Here is a 14617-nt window from a genome sequence, read left to right on the forward strand (position 1 = left end):
ACAGCTGTGGTGCAAAGAGTCGGTGCAGTACCACGTCATCTACCCATATTCACACTGGGAATAGTTCTTTTGTTCTTTTTATAAGAAAAAAAAAACAAAATTAACTCTGAACTCTTTGGAGATGAAAGATGTCGATGTCGATGTCGATGTCGATGTCGATGGAATCAGAAGTAAATTCCACAAACCGCGTACCTTTTTCTCGAGTTGTGGAGTGGAGGATTGTAGTGCGTAGACCAGCCAGCCAGCTGCCTCCATCTAATCTAGTGGACCTAGCTATATGTATGGAACCATGACGTGTATAGAGATGCTGAGCTGGCACACACTCCTTTCTTCACTATTTATTCACAAACTCCTTCCTCTGTCTTATCTATCACTCACATTCGTATTAGGTTTTGTTGCCTTTTTCTCTCTTCGTAAGCAAACTACAAAAATAAAATAAAAATGGGAAGCTGTTTTCTCGTCGTCTTCGTCGTTTTACTCTTCTCCTCCTCCGTTAACGCCTGCGACCGATGCCTTCACCGTTCTAAGGCTGCTTATTTCTCCTCTGCCTCTGTTCTCTCCTGTATTCACTCATCTCTCTCTCTTTCTCTCCACTTATTTTTGATATTATTTTCTCTCATATCTGTCTTTCTTCTACGTACTGCTTTTCAGCTGGAGCTTGCTCCTACGGTTCAATGGCTACGGGTTTCTTCGCCGGTCACATAGCCGCTGCCGTGCCTTCCATCTACAAAGACGGCGCCGGCTGCGGAGCTTGCTTCCAGGTCAGATGCACCAACCCATCTCTTTGCAGCACCAAAGGAACCGCGGTGATGGTCACCGACCTGAACATGAGCAACCAAACCGATCTCCTCCTAAGCAGCAGAGCCTTCAGGGCTATGGCTAAGCCGGTTCTTGGCGCCGACAGAGATCTTCTTAGACAAGGCATTGTGGACGTTCAATACCAGAGGTTCCAAACAAACCATCTTTTTTTTTCAATATATGTTTTGCTATAATAATAACAAAGATTGAAAACAGAGTCCCTTGCGATTACGGAAACAAGAAGATGATGAATGTGAGAGTTGAAGAAGCAAGCAAGAAGCCAAACTACTTGGCAATAAAGCTCTTGTACCAAGGAGGCCAAACCGAAGTCGTAGCCATCGACATTGCTCAGGTTGGTTCCTCCCACTGGAGTTACATGACCAGAAGCCGCGGAGCCGTCTGGGTCACTGACAAAGTACCAACCGGACCTCTTCAGTTCAGGTTCGTGGTGACTGCTGGCTTCGACGGCAAAATGCTCTGGTCTCCGAGAGTTCTTCCGGCCAACTGGGAAGCCGGCAAGATCTACGACGCCGGCGTTCAGATCACCGACATTGCTCAGGAAGGTTGTGATCCATGCGACGATCACATCTGGAACTGATTTACTATTTACTTCCTTAGAGCCCTCCTCATGTGTAATCTCAGTCATTCACTATTATTTCATTAACTGCAATTAATGTTATTTTTTTCTTTTCTGAAATAACAAGAGAACTAAGAAAGATTAAAAGATGGATTATACATATATATATATATGTACAAAAGAGGTCTATATATGTACACAGGACCACCTTTCTTTCTACTCGTAACCCTTCAAATGACATTACATTTTTGTGTTTTGGAAAAGAATGCAGATTCTTGCATATAAAGAGCACAAAAGAAAAAAAAAAAAAAAAAAAAGAGAGGAACGATTAGTTCTGATGGTCAACTTCTGATTGATGATCCAAACCGCTTCTAGTGGCCATGGGGACATTGCCAATGTCCGAGTACTCCCATGGCCATGAGTCATGCTCGTCCTCTTTTAGTTGTTCATTGGCCTTCTTCTTTCCACAAATGCAGGAGGTCGGGTTCTCATGGAACTCCCCCTCTCCTGCTTTCATTTCATCTGGCTCCCCCATGAACCCGGTTTGGTATTTCCGGACCTTGGTAGAGAATTCATCCCATGTCATGTTGTGTCTGTTTGTGAAGATTTTGTGGAGTTTCTTGGCGTTTGGACGGATGGTCACTTTGTGTCCCATGTATCTCCTGCTCATTATTATTATTATTTTTTTGAAAATTATTAGACAAGAGAGTGTGAAAAGAGTGATGTCAAGTATGCATACCTTCTTCCAGCTAAGATTCTAGCCATGTTGCCGTTGTTGTTGGTGACAAATGCGTCGCTCTCATCACAGACGATGAAGTCAAGAGCTGCCATGCGTGATGAGAAGCGCGCAAAAGGAGCTAGCTCTTTCTTGGAGGTCAATGTCTCCTTTGTATGGAGATTTGGAAACAGAGCTCTCAATGGTGCTAGTGTAGCATCCCCTCCGTATACCTCGCCTGATGCAACGTACAAGTGAACTTCTCTTCCAAAACCTAAGCCCCTGAGCATCAGACCGATCTCCTCTGGAGTCAGGGGACATCTCCCGTGCTCCCGTACCTTGTCAGGGTTTGCCGCCTACACATTACATTGCAAAAGAATTTAGTGTTTGATGTATGAAAGAGTTGTTGTTATCCATATGGAAATCAAAGTAAGCAATTCTTTCTCACGTGTAAAGTTTTCCACCTTCTTCTCATAGCTCCCAGTTCAAGTCTCTCTTTCTGACCTCCCCCGTAATAGCATCCGGAGAAGGCCAGCATATCAGGTTCAAACCTAGAACCAACATCTGATTAGCCATATTCTTTTTTTTTTTTTTTTTCAAAAAAAAAAGAGTTCCTTATTTGTGGTACCTGAGATGAAGGGCAACAAAGTGTTTGGCTTTGGTTCTCATCCGGTCAACCAGAATTTGGCCCATCTTGTTGATAGTCTGCGTATATCTAACCGCATGGTAGTTCACTCTACACCTCAGCTTCTGTAGCTCTGTATCCAGCTGGTTAGCCAGCCTGTAATCGAATTTAGAGAGTTGTACAACCTGCAATATCAGAGAGTTGATCATGAGCATACTCAAAGAGGCAGACTTGGTAAATTTTGGAGTAGAAAACTGACATGCTTCTTCTTAAGAAGGGGCAAAACACGCTGCAGGTAGCAAGAGGGTGTGCACTTCCTGGGAACACGAATGGACTGTAGGCCAATGAGTCTTGACTCTTCTCCTTTAGGAAGCTCCTTGATGATCTTGACATCTTTGGAGAGATGCGAAATGAACCAATCAGCGTCAAATATTTCTTCGAAGTTGCTGCACCAAAAGAAGTTATGTGTGTGGTGTTAGAAAGAAGCAAGAAAACAATGTTCAATCTCCTTCAAATAGAGAGGGGCAGAAGAGGACCTGATGTCCTTCCAGTATGAGTTTTGGTCCAGTTTAGGGATCACAAGAGTGGCATTTAGGATGTAAGCCGCAACCACAGCGTCTATTATCTGCATTCAAAAAAGAAGGTCAGAGAAAGAAACCACCTCTCCCAGCAGGTTAATAATAATATGAGTTCACAAGAAGAAACTCACTCACCCCTGTTCGTTGTTGGTTTAACCCTCCGCTTGTAGCGATCAGTAAATATCGACCTGTCTGGCTCGTCTTATCCAAAACTGCAGCCACCCATTGCAATAATCATCAGCTGATTCAAACAGTGGAAAAGTGTTTTTAAGGGTACGCCGCGTTACGTACCTTGAAAGGTGCCACTGGCATTGCTGCAGCCATAGTAGGAGTTGGACAATTTCGAGCTCCATAAGTGGCGATCCGATCTTCCGCCATTTTCCTGACATTACCAAAATAATGATCATCATCATGTCTTTATTAAAAAAAAGTTTTCGGTAATGTATCAATGCTAAGGGCTATACGTACGGGTACAAGAAGCTTGGATTCCACGGCAACTTGATTCTTCCTCTGAAAACAAAACAGAGAATTGAAATTACTGAAGAAGGATATATTAAGTTGTTGAAATGAAGGTAAACGTACGCCTAGTGGTGAGCGATGGATCACAGGAGGGAAGGAAAGTGAGAAGAGGAGGAGGAGGAGGAGACAGCCGGAGAAGGCAGATACCAGAGGAAATAGACGGTGACGGCGGCGAAGGAGTAGCAGCAACTGATGTCGGATTCCGGCCATGGCCAGCTTTTTCTTGTCAGGTTCTGCGCCATAATTATCCCTTTTCTTCATCTTCATATTTAAAGACGCCATTAATTGTGTAACATACACAATTACACAGGAGAGAGAGAGAGAGAGAGGGAGGGAGGCTACAAAGAATAAGAAGAAAACAAGAGAAATGGAAAGGAGAGTGTGCAAAACGAGGAGGCTGAGGAGGAAGAAGACGTCATTTTTTTTACAGAATTGGCGTTGTTAAGGCAGAGCAAAAGTTGGTTGCCGAGACGAACTCCAAACTAATCTCCAACAAATAAACACTCAAACTTTTTAATTTTTTTTCAAAACTCTTTATTCGTATGTGTCTTTAGCAACTTACCGAATCTCCCGCTTTGTTATGTCTGTAACTTATATCGTTATTTTTTTTAATTGGTTAGCTGTTTGATGATTCATTACATTCTTATCTCCCAATCTATTCAGTTGAAATTGTCGTACCTTTTTTCTATTCCAAAATTAGACTTATCTTGTGAATTTTTCTTTTATTTTTAAAATCCAACTAGTTCAAAATTTATAAATTAAATAAACAAAATCTAATATCAGAAAGTTGTCTTTTGAGTATATATCTCAAATACATGAAGGCATGTAATGATTAAAGAAAACAGAAAAGAAGAATTCTTTGTGGATGGAGTATAATACTATTTGAAAAAAATCAACTTGCTATCTATATTAACAATAATAAACTGAATTGAAGCATGATTACATGAAGAGAGAATCACCAGATGGAAAGTCTACGAAGTAAAGTTTGAAGAAGGAGAAGGAGAAGCAGTCCTCGACCCGGAACAGATAGAAAATGATTTATTATGCTGAAGTAGAAAACGTTCCAGTTGTTCTTTAATTGTCATATGTCTAGTTAAAAATGAGAAGTTTGATCAGATGCTAAATTTTGGCAAAACATAAACTATCAGAAAATGATTTGCAGTGTGTTTGATGAATAGATAGTTTATTCTATCAAAATAGATTGATTAAAAAAAATTACTGTATAAAAATCTATTGTTAGATTAATTCATTAATAATTTTTATCTTATTAAAACATGAAAATTATTTAAAAATAATTTTATCTTTCAATGGTATGTACAAAAAATGTCACTCATTATTTAATAATAATAATTATATCTAGAACTCTTAAAAGAATATGTCATTCAGATTTTGAGACCAATTAAATTAATGTTAATACACCTTTTCTTAATGAACTATGACTTAGCCAAATCCATACATGATTTTTCAATTTAGTCTAATCATAATTATCATATTTTCTGGTTTAGATGATTTTGACACCTTACCATCAGTTCAATCTTTCATGGTCCATACCAAATGCAACCATATTAGAACTATGAGACATTTTATAAAATATTCAGTCTGTCTATAACTTACCCATAACCATAAGCAACCGGTTTTAGTTTTCGAAACCATTTTATTTCCGATTTACTTTATCATATATGAATATATATATATATAGAATGTAACATGTTTATAAGTACTGAAATCATTATACATCAATTCAATCGTGGATAATATAAACAATATTATTATATATATCGCATATTATAAATTTACTGTCATGACTTGAGTTATAATTGTTGTTAGAATGGAACTTTTTTCTTTTTTTTATTCAGAAAAAGTTTTCTAGTGGAAATTTAAGTATGGATTTCAAAATAGATTAACTGCAATTCATGAAAGAAGTTCTCTAAAGGGGAACAATGGATAAAAAACATTATTCTGATTGTTAAAACATAGTTAACAGATAGTAAAGATAAGGTCCAATAACCAATATGATTGAAACGTGAGATCACTAATTCCAAACTGCTCAAATAAATGTTTCTTTCCTTTTGAGTCTTCAAAATATCTTCCCTCAATTATTTTTAAAACTGATTTTGCTAACAAAATGTGACAAAACTGATTATAAAATATACTTATATAATTTAGTTATTTATTTGGATAACTAATCAAAACGACTTACATAAATCAATATTATTTAATTAATAATACGTTTTTGATATATAATGTAGTCTCAAAATTCTTGGAATCTATATTTCTAAAAATGATTTTGATAACAGGCCGAAACAAAATTTGTTATAAATATATTTCAAAAACTAATTTATCTCCTATATAACACCAAACCTTAAAAATACATATAAACCTTCACTATAAAAACATAAAAAGATAGATTAGTCAAATATAAATATTAACCACATTATAAAGAACACAGAACTTTAACAAAACAAAAACTAATTATTTCATATGAATTTAAATTTACTAATAAAAACGAAATAGTTACTATTAATGTGGAAGAATTGTCACTGGTGGTTCATGCATACAAGTCGCAAGGCACTTATTAGTCTCCTGTATTCTTGTTTATTTTGCGGCCAAAGCTTTTGTTGTTAACTCTGTTTCTTTGTGATAGCAGGGAAGATGGATTCTATTATGACATCAGTTTGTTAGAAAGACAAAGCGAGCATGAAGGTTTATTCTTCTGTTTGGAATAAGAAATCATGCCTCATGTTATGTATCTTCAACTCTGTACATAAAATATATTCAATATGTAACGGCTTCTTGGTGATCTGCAAAACACCTGGGCGTTAAGGAAAAAAATGTAGAATGGTCTCTCTCCTTGAATGTTTAGTTAATCCTTTGTGATCCATCTACGGCCCCTTACTTCAAATCCACTATAAGCTTGATCACTACTGCTCTCTCCCCCGCTTTCCGCGCTTGTGTACCCTGATTTGCGTCGGTGCTTTTTGGTCCTTGTAACTCCGCTATCACTAAAACTCCCATTTAAAAGCGGATCATCGATCCCGCGAATCACTCGCCGACTAGATGATGATGACATGCAACTGTCATCCTTAACTCTTCTCTTGTCCTTGTCGTGTTTCTTGATGTTCTGGGAGATCTTGTGCAGTTTCTCATTAAACTTTGTGATACTCTTCTCCATAGGCTCGACTGCTTGAGTCACTGTGAACCTGACGTCTTTCACAATCTACAAACATATATATATATATATATATCTTTGTGATCAGAAGGTCGATAAATCATTTTATATTTTGGATGTAAAAGAATAACAAAGGAAGACTCACGTATTCACCACCACCAACGAAAACATCTCTCATGCTTTCTTTGATGGTCATACCACTTCTGATATCAACGTTAGGATGTGGAAGGCGGACCTTCGTTGGTCTCTCACTGTCCCTAATCTCATCGGGATCAATAGGACAGTCCACGGATGCATAGTCCCCGAGAACTGATACAGATCCAGTAAAGCGATCTCCCATTAGACCGTAAGGTTTTGCTGGGAATACATACAGGTGAACAACCGAAGCAATACCCATCTGCGTTGGACCAACACAAACTTTGATTCATGTCAAGATAGAAAAACAGACAAGACTCCACAAACTGGAATTGTTTTTGAGCACTCGTACATAAATGATGGAAAGAGAAGGACCTCAATGCAAATGATGAAATCTTGAACACTAGTCTTCAACTGCAAGCTCTGTGCAATGGAACTTTTGAACAAACCGAGGGAAGAGAGAAGAGCAATGGCAACACCTTGCCACCAAGTCAAAAACACGATTGACTTGAATGTTAGAAACTTGGCAAGCGGATTTATGTGGGCCAGCTCATCTTTTGTTGCAGCATAGAACTGAACCAGACAGTATAATGCCCATGACTGGCTAAAATTTAGAACAACTGCCAAGTAAGGGTACCTACAATAAAAAAAAAAAAAAACAGGCAAAACAGTAAGATGCCTTCATCAAAGATGAAACATGATTCTTCATTGTTATAGCAATGTGGTTTGTCAAAAAAAAAAAAAAAAAAAAAGAAAGAAGAAGCCTCAGACGTACCCACAATCCCATTTAAACTCTCCTTCACAGTAGACACCGAAGGCTTCAAGAATGAGGGCAGTGAGGGCAGTGAGAGACTTTATAATCATCTGCCAAAGGAGAGGAATAGTAAAGAAAAGAGATGTAGGAAGGAGGATGGGAAGGTTAGTAGTAGTGGGAAAGTACATACATATTGAACAATACCAAACTTAACAACTTGATAGAACCAGTGACTGAGCCTCCAGGGTTTTAAGAAAAGATTCATAGGGAAAGGATGTTTAATAGTTCCCTTATCATCATTGTGATCTAGTAAGAGGGGAGTCTTAAAGCTCTTGCGGCCTTGTCGCTGCATAAACTCAATGGTCCTATCTTCCCCACCTGGTAAAAAGACAACAAGTTTGGGAATGAAAGAAGAAAGGGAAAAGAAAGGAGGGATAGGGATAGGGGTACCTAAGCAGGCAACAAGGTAGCGACCAAAACAGTACATGGCAAAGGATTCATAGCAGTCACGTAGAATGCCGCAATCAACGCTGATGGATGGGTTGACAAGTGATGCAAACTGTTGAATCCATAGATTAGCTTAGTAGAACAAAAGAAAGGAAATTAAGAATCTAATAATAATAATAAGACAGACATTAATTCACTCACAGACTCAATTGAATAGCAAGGGACCATCAGGATGACTCCGATCAAAAACATTTGCTCCTGAGAGACAGAGAGAGGGTTTAATTAAAACAAATGAAAAATAGAAATAACAAGAAGAATGAAGAAGAGAGAAGAAAAAGTGGGAACCTCAGGGTTCTTGTAAGTAGAAAGGTGATCGAAGACAAGATAGAAGGAAAGGGAGAGGGTGAGAATCAAAAAAGCACCCGCCATAAAGCTTGCCCAAGCCGGAGCCGAGTAAGTTAGGAGGAGGAGATGGTAATACATTGAAATATCCATCAATCACCCTAATTGAGTTCAACTACCACCACCATATGGATATGAGCTACCTCGATGCTAACATCAAGATTAGAATCGAATTGACCTGCTGCTGCTGCTGCTTAATCGATCTCCGCCTGTAATTTTTGATCTGAACAAAAGATGGGAGAAAAGCAGCGAGACTACCTAATGGCGAAACGCAAATCAATCAACAAGGAATTTGATCAGAGCGAAAGACAAAAGGAGGTACCTTTTTCATCTTACGACGAAATGGTCAAAACACGGCACGCATTTCTAGCATTAAAAATACTAAAACGGCACGCATTTCTGATACGACATGATCATCCTAGTTCCTCCCATTCTCATTTTTTTGCCACCCAAATAACTGCTTTTATATTTTGCTTTCTTTTGTTCTACTAAGCTTGTCTTGTGTGCATTTACTTTTTTTTTTTTTGATCAAACCAACTTGTATTAAATTTAGAAGAGTTTACGCTCCATGAAAGGAGAGTACAACAAAGCTACAAAGAGCCCAATGGAATACGAAACAGATAAACCTAAGATAGAATGAAAATACAAATCACAACAAGTAAACATTAGAAATCGCATCACAACGGTTTCATGAGTTTCTTGAACGATTGCATCTCGGGTAACTCTGAGAGTCACAACCACTGCACTAAAGGCAGGGAAGAGCGTTAGCCGGGAGGAGAATCCTTGCAATACCAGCCACACATGTTCATCCAATTCACTCCATACATGAGGAAATATTGGGAAAAGAGACTGTTCCAAACAGGAGCCAAGCGGACAATCAATACCCGCCATAACCATATTCACCAAGCAACAAATCACAATGATTGTCTCTTTCAACTGCCACCAAGAAGAGAAACACACAGACACTGCACCACAAACCAGGTTGAATACAATAATAGGACTGCATACTGCAGTAGAGAGTTGCATCAACGCAACATAAAAACCACTAAGAGGCACAAAGATATAACCAAAGGACACTGAGTCCATCAGTACACTACCAAATAAAGCCAGAAACCACAAATCCAAAGTCACCCACACATCTAGCATTGCATCCTTTCCAAAAGAATAGGAGTAAACAGAGAGTAAGGAGCTAAAGTGGACCTGGACGTCTATAAGCGGATTGATAAAATGAAAGTTGGAATAAGAGCCGGGAGAAGACCCATTCCCGAACTGACAAAGATACAACCTGTATACCACAGGAGAAGAACGCCAGTTGACAAAGATGGTGTCACCAGTGAACACAAGAACAACACCATCATCATTGAGCTTACTTGAAACCCTTGAAAAATTAAACATCAGATCTAGGACTTGAGTAGCTTGTGGAGAAGGGCTGGAGGAAGTGAAAAGAACGAGGCTGACGGAGACGTCTGGTGGGTCTGGAGGTTCTGGTGGCTTGACGGGAGGAGTTTCAATCGGAAGATGCTTGTTCCGCGCCGGATCTGAAGGAGGCCTGGGCTGTGAAAGAGGAGGAAGGTCTGTCACCATCATCTTCAAGGAGGAAGAGCAGTGCTGCATCAGGAACGACGGGGGCGGCGGATCTGGAGGGGGGCGGAGCCACGACGGAGGAATAGTCACCATCATGTCCATAGAGAGGAACATGGCTGTTTCAGAGAGAGGAGGAAAGAACGTCGTGGTTGGAGCAAGGAAAATCCATCGAAACGGCGCCTTGGGATGCGGGTTCGAGAGAGTTTCTCTCTAGGGCATCAAATACCGAATGTGTGTGCATTTTCTTAAAAATGGCTAACGTCTTGGTTAGTCTAATTGGTTTGGTTGTCAAATTTTGTAATGACTACATACATGATTGTGATGTTGTTGGGGGATCCGATCCATCACACTCACAAAACTTGTTCAAGTCCACTCCTCGTGCTTTGCTTCGAGATATTTTTGCTAAGGAAGGACGAGCCCCAAATCCATTGCCTTCATTTGCTTGCAATTCAAATGGTATATATATATATATATATATATATATATATTTTAACTTACTTCCAAATGTACTTGGCTTTGGTTATAATCGGCAATTAATCTTTGCATGGGCTTACCTCTAAAAGTTAACCATGGACGACTAGGGCCAAGACCATATCATCTTTAGCCATTTTTGAGAGTTAGTATCTAATGAGTTCTTGTTGTGGGTTTCAGGTCATGGTTCTGTACTTCATGTTTTTCACAAAATCATAAAATATAGCTCCTTCAAAGAAAGCTAGTATATATATAGAGCAACAGCCACCCAGAAGATTACAAGATGCCAATAACTAATTAATACATTCAGATCAAACAGAAAAAAAAGATTGACAAACCAAGCCAATGTAATTAGATGGAATTGGCCTTAAGACAAAAAATCAAAGCAAGGAAGAGACAGATATTCTGACGGTCTCTTTATAAAGAGAGGACTTGTAGATTTGTATGCACTCCTCAAGATCAGCGTCGCACGTCAACAGAACCCATTCTTCATCATCGTCCATATACTTGAGACTGAAGTTACTTGTCAAAGCATCACCATCCATCCCAAACCCCTTTGCGATCTCTCTTCTAAGGTCTGCGATTCCCCAGTGGTGTTTCAACCTCATTCTCATCTTGGCATCACCAAACATGGCATTCACTTTCATTCCGTCGTCCTTTGCTTTCCTTGCGGATGGCAATGGGGGTAGGGATGACGTGGCACGTACGGGCCTCTGCTCATCCTTCATCAGGCTGCTGCTTAAGGTAAGAAGTACTTGAGATGATGGTTTGTGGAAGCCACCACCTAGTTGTTTCTCTTCGGAGGAGCAACATGTGCTCGAACCTGATGAAGAAGAAGAAGAAGAAGGCGGCGGTGACTTTGCGACACTTTTGGTAGGATCAAGCTGCAAAGGAGACTGGAGTTGAGGGAAGCTTGAGTAGAAGGAGGCAAGATGGTGAGAGCCTTGAACTCCTTCAACAGAGTCCATCACCACCTGCAGTTTCCGAAGAGAGTGCCCCACTTTCTTGATCTTCCTCGATGGCCACCTTGAGATTCCGTGTTGTCTGCAGATCCTCTTCAAGGTCGTCGGACATACTACCAATAATAATAATAAACTATTTTTAATACAATCATAGGTTTCATATATATATATATATATATAGGAAGGAGGAATTAGGAGCATATATATATATATATATATATATACCACCAATGTTTTTAGCGGCGTCCTTGAGGCTGCCAGCAAAGTGTTGTCTGAGAATATCTAAAGTGATATCCTTTTCATCCCTTCTTTTCCGCTTTCTGCTTTCCAAATAAGAAGAAGAAGAAGAAGAGAAAGAAGGTTCTCTCATCTCCCAAGAGACAGACACATCTTTTCCCTTACCCTTGCGTGACATGCACTCTGCTACAAGCTGTTCGCTAGCCGTGACTTCTTCTGCGAGCTGGTCGTCGTCTACCATCAGATGAGGTGAGCTCTGGAAGCGTAGGCTGAGTTGGGTGGCGATCCTCGGCCTCTGATTAATAAGACGGTAGTCTCTGGGGAAGAAGAACTCAATAACAAATTGGACGTTGCGGCTGCATCTGGTCAGGAGAGGGATGGCAAGAGCAGCGTGGAGGTCGAACATCTTAGCGTAGTGGGAGAGGATTGCCACATCTTTTGCGAAATACTGTTTCTTGGTGGCAAAGGCTCTTCCAGCGATTCCTTCCTTGGCAAGAAGATGGTGCTCCGAGCAGGCGTCCAGGAAGCTGTGACTGTTCTGGTCAGAGGGGTAACAGGCAGAGACTATCGCAGAAAGGCACGAGTCTTGTTGGTGTCCCCACGTAATAGCTAGCGGGAGTCCGTATGAGATGCAGATGCCTTTGAGAATCGAGGCCACCTCTCGGTGAAGGTCGTCGGTGTGGGGCTGTGGAGGAAGTGGAAAGGGCACCATATATATATAATTAAAGAGAGTGCAAAAAGAAAGAAACGTAAACTTAATAAGAGACAGACCTTGAGAGAGGTTGGGACGATGGAGGTTTCTGAACTCCGGAGATCAAAGGCCTGCCAAGAAATTAATTATGATTGTGAGTAAATTAGAAGAGTGTTTATATATATATATATATATATAAAAGCAAACGAATGTTGTAACCATTGAAGCTCTTCAAAGGTTGCTTACGTCAACAAAACAAATCATATTAATGCATTAAGACATTGGGAGCGAGTCAATGCTGAGCAGTGTTCCAACAGTGCAGTGACAAGAATATTGCCAAGTAACTATATGTATGTATATCTTTTTGATGTATATATATATATATATATATATGTCTCAATCAGACTAACTTGTTTTCTTGAGTTTATTATTTAACCCCCACTAATTAATATTCCATCAATCATCATCAATTTATGTTCCAATCTTTACAAGCATCAAAATTTGGTATTTAAAGTCTTCCAGTGATCCATCCTATACCTGAAGGGCATGGCGGATGGTTTGAAGTTGGGAGCCATACTCCAAGCTGGGGTGAGTGGTGATCATCTCCAACACCCCCATGCAGGTTCCAGAAGGCCCTTGGAAGAGTGGAAGAGCGAGGGAAGCTCGAACCTGGTACCTGTGGGCGTATCCGATGCGAAGGTACTCCTCACTCCTGAAGAAGCGAACATCTGGAGTCCACTCAGGCATCCTATTCAGGAACACACCCCCAGGGAGTCCCACCAGCTGGTCAGACCCAACCTCTGCTGCAAAGCTGTAGCCTGCTGAGATGTCTCCGTAGAGGGCCAAGCTCTGGCTCTGGCTCTGGCTCTGGGAGAAGAGGTTGAGCGAGTAAGGCTGCTCTTCCGTGCTTAGCACTCTTCTCCTCCCTCTCTCCACAGGAACCCACAGCTGAATCAGCAACTCCTTCTCTCCTCCCATCACCTCTTGCAGGTGCCCCATGGCGCAAGTAACTCTCTCCTTCAACCCTAATGATGACCATAACGATACCTTCTCCTCTTCTCACCTGCACTCCTCCCACAAGAGTTGGTCCATAAAGTTGTCAGGGAAATCCACCACGCCTGAGTTGTTGCTTTCTTCCATTTGCATGAGCATATATGCCCCGATATTTACAGACAAAAGATAAATAACTAAGATATGATGAACCAAACTGCGACAAATAAAGTTAGTTAACCAGGATTGGGTATAAGAGGGATGATATTGATGCAAGCATGTGGTGTTTGATAGGCTCTTTTGTTGTTGTTCAATATCAGACGCCAATAGCTCCCCCCCCCTTTTATTGATTAAAAATTACTAAAAGGAAGAAATTAATTTTATAAGAGAGCTGCCAAAATGAGATAAGTCAGCAGCTAAATAAAAACCCAATTTGCTCACAAGGTCAAACCCCTTCTTAATTATAATTATGTGAGCCGACCTCATCACATGTATCATTTGAATCTTTACTAATCCATATCCCAAGTATATTATCAAAAATAGATAGACATAGAGAAAGATAATCTTTGTTTGCTTGAAAGAATCAAACACAGCTGCCAGAGTAGAAGATGGATGTTAGGAATCTCTTGGTTGTGACCGTGTAGAATCTCTTCCATATTTTATCACATTTCTTCTTTTACTATTCAAATGACCAACCCGAGTCTCCTGAATCTCTGACGGTTGGGTTTTCCAATGCAGTAGTCAAGACTTCCTTCCAAGTGTATCTTATCAATCAACGCACTCGATCGACTCCAATATGTACTTTCCTACACCTTTATCAATTGTTTCCGGATTAAAGCAACAAAAGATATATGACTTAGATAAATAAATATATACCTGAAAGATTCTAAAAGGGGTGTCATGTCATAATTGAATATATTTTATTTTGAAAATTATTGATCCAGGTGAGCATATATCATCAAG

General features: G+C 40.0%; 5 protein-coding genes across 6 annotated transcripts; 1 reads left to right on the top strand and 4 right to left on the bottom strand.

The window, feature by feature from the left end:
- The first annotated feature begins 317 nt into the window (after nucleotides 1-317).
- Nucleotides 318-1522, top strand: LOC106407044 (expansin-like A1). The gene is made up of 3 exons (XM_013847820.3): nucleotides 318-562; nucleotides 652-946; nucleotides 1015-1522. Exons 1-3 carry the CDS (start codon nucleotides 442-444, stop codon nucleotides 1394-1396), a joined length of 798 nt encoding a protein of 265 aa, XP_013703274.1. The 5' UTR covers nucleotides 318-441; the 3' UTR covers nucleotides 1397-1522.
- Nucleotides 1523-1609: 87 nt separating this feature from the next.
- Nucleotides 1610-5404, bottom strand: LOC106407043 (protein ROOT HAIR SPECIFIC 17). Its single transcript, XM_022707201.2, has 10 exons — nucleotides 3876-5404; nucleotides 3762-3803; nucleotides 3585-3675; nucleotides 3429-3505; nucleotides 3252-3340; nucleotides 2975-3161; nucleotides 2719-2900; nucleotides 2539-2641; nucleotides 2115-2446; nucleotides 1610-2037 (listed from the first exon to the last, which is right to left on the bottom strand). Exons 1-10 carry the CDS (start codon nucleotides 4092-4094, stop codon nucleotides 1704-1706), a joined length of 1656 nt encoding a protein of 551 aa, XP_022562922.2. The 5' UTR covers nucleotides 4095-5404; the 3' UTR covers nucleotides 1610-1703.
- Nucleotides 5405-6453: 1049 nt separating this feature from the next.
- On the bottom strand, nucleotides 6454-9053 carry LOC106411277 (protein LAZ1). Of its 2 annotated transcripts, XM_048763471.1 has the most exons (8): nucleotides 8663-9053; nucleotides 8519-8575; nucleotides 8321-8429; nucleotides 8061-8248; nucleotides 7892-7980; nucleotides 7492-7753; nucleotides 7127-7378; nucleotides 6454-7029 (listed from the first exon to the last, which is right to left on the bottom strand). In XM_048763471.1, the coding sequence occupies exons 1-8, from the start codon at nucleotides 8810-8812 to the stop codon at nucleotides 6676-6678; spliced, it is 1461 nt and encodes a 486-aa protein (XP_048619428.1). In that variant the 5' UTR covers nucleotides 8813-9053; the 3' UTR covers nucleotides 6454-6675. The 2 variants fall into 2 exon arrangements, with proteins under 2 accessions (XP_048619428.1, XP_022562106.1); XM_022706385.2 differs by lacking the exon at nucleotides 6454-7029 and having other exon boundaries at nucleotides 7321-7398; nucleotides 8663-9026.
- Nucleotides 9054-9282: 229 nt separating this feature from the next.
- Nucleotides 9283-10766, bottom strand: LOC106411278 (formin-like protein 14). Its single transcript, XM_013852009.3, has 2 exons — nucleotides 10090-10766; nucleotides 9283-10004 (listed from the first exon to the last, which is right to left on the bottom strand). The coding sequence occupies exons 1-2, from the start codon at nucleotides 10415-10417 to the stop codon at nucleotides 9928-9930; spliced, it is 405 nt and encodes a 134-aa protein (XP_013707463.2). The 5' UTR covers nucleotides 10418-10766; the 3' UTR covers nucleotides 9283-9927.
- A 231-nt stretch (nucleotides 10767-10997) lies between these two features.
- Nucleotides 10998-13899, bottom strand: LOC106435546 (protein NLP3). The gene is made up of 4 exons (XM_013876450.3): nucleotides 13202-13899; nucleotides 12745-12795; nucleotides 11962-12658; nucleotides 10998-11849 (listed from the first exon to the last, which is right to left on the bottom strand). The coding sequence occupies exons 1-4, from the start codon at nucleotides 13661-13663 to the stop codon at nucleotides 11155-11157; spliced, it is 1905 nt and encodes a 634-aa protein (XP_013731904.2). The 5' UTR covers nucleotides 13664-13899; the 3' UTR covers nucleotides 10998-11154.
- Between the last annotated feature and the right edge of the window lie 718 nt (nucleotides 13900-14617).

This window comes from Brassica napus, chromosome C7 (genome assembly GCF_020379485.1).
Source record: "Brassica napus cultivar Da-Ae chromosome C7, Da-Ae, whole genome shotgun sequence".
Taxonomy (NCBI): Eukaryota; Viridiplantae; Streptophyta; class Magnoliopsida; order Brassicales; family Brassicaceae; genus Brassica; species Brassica napus.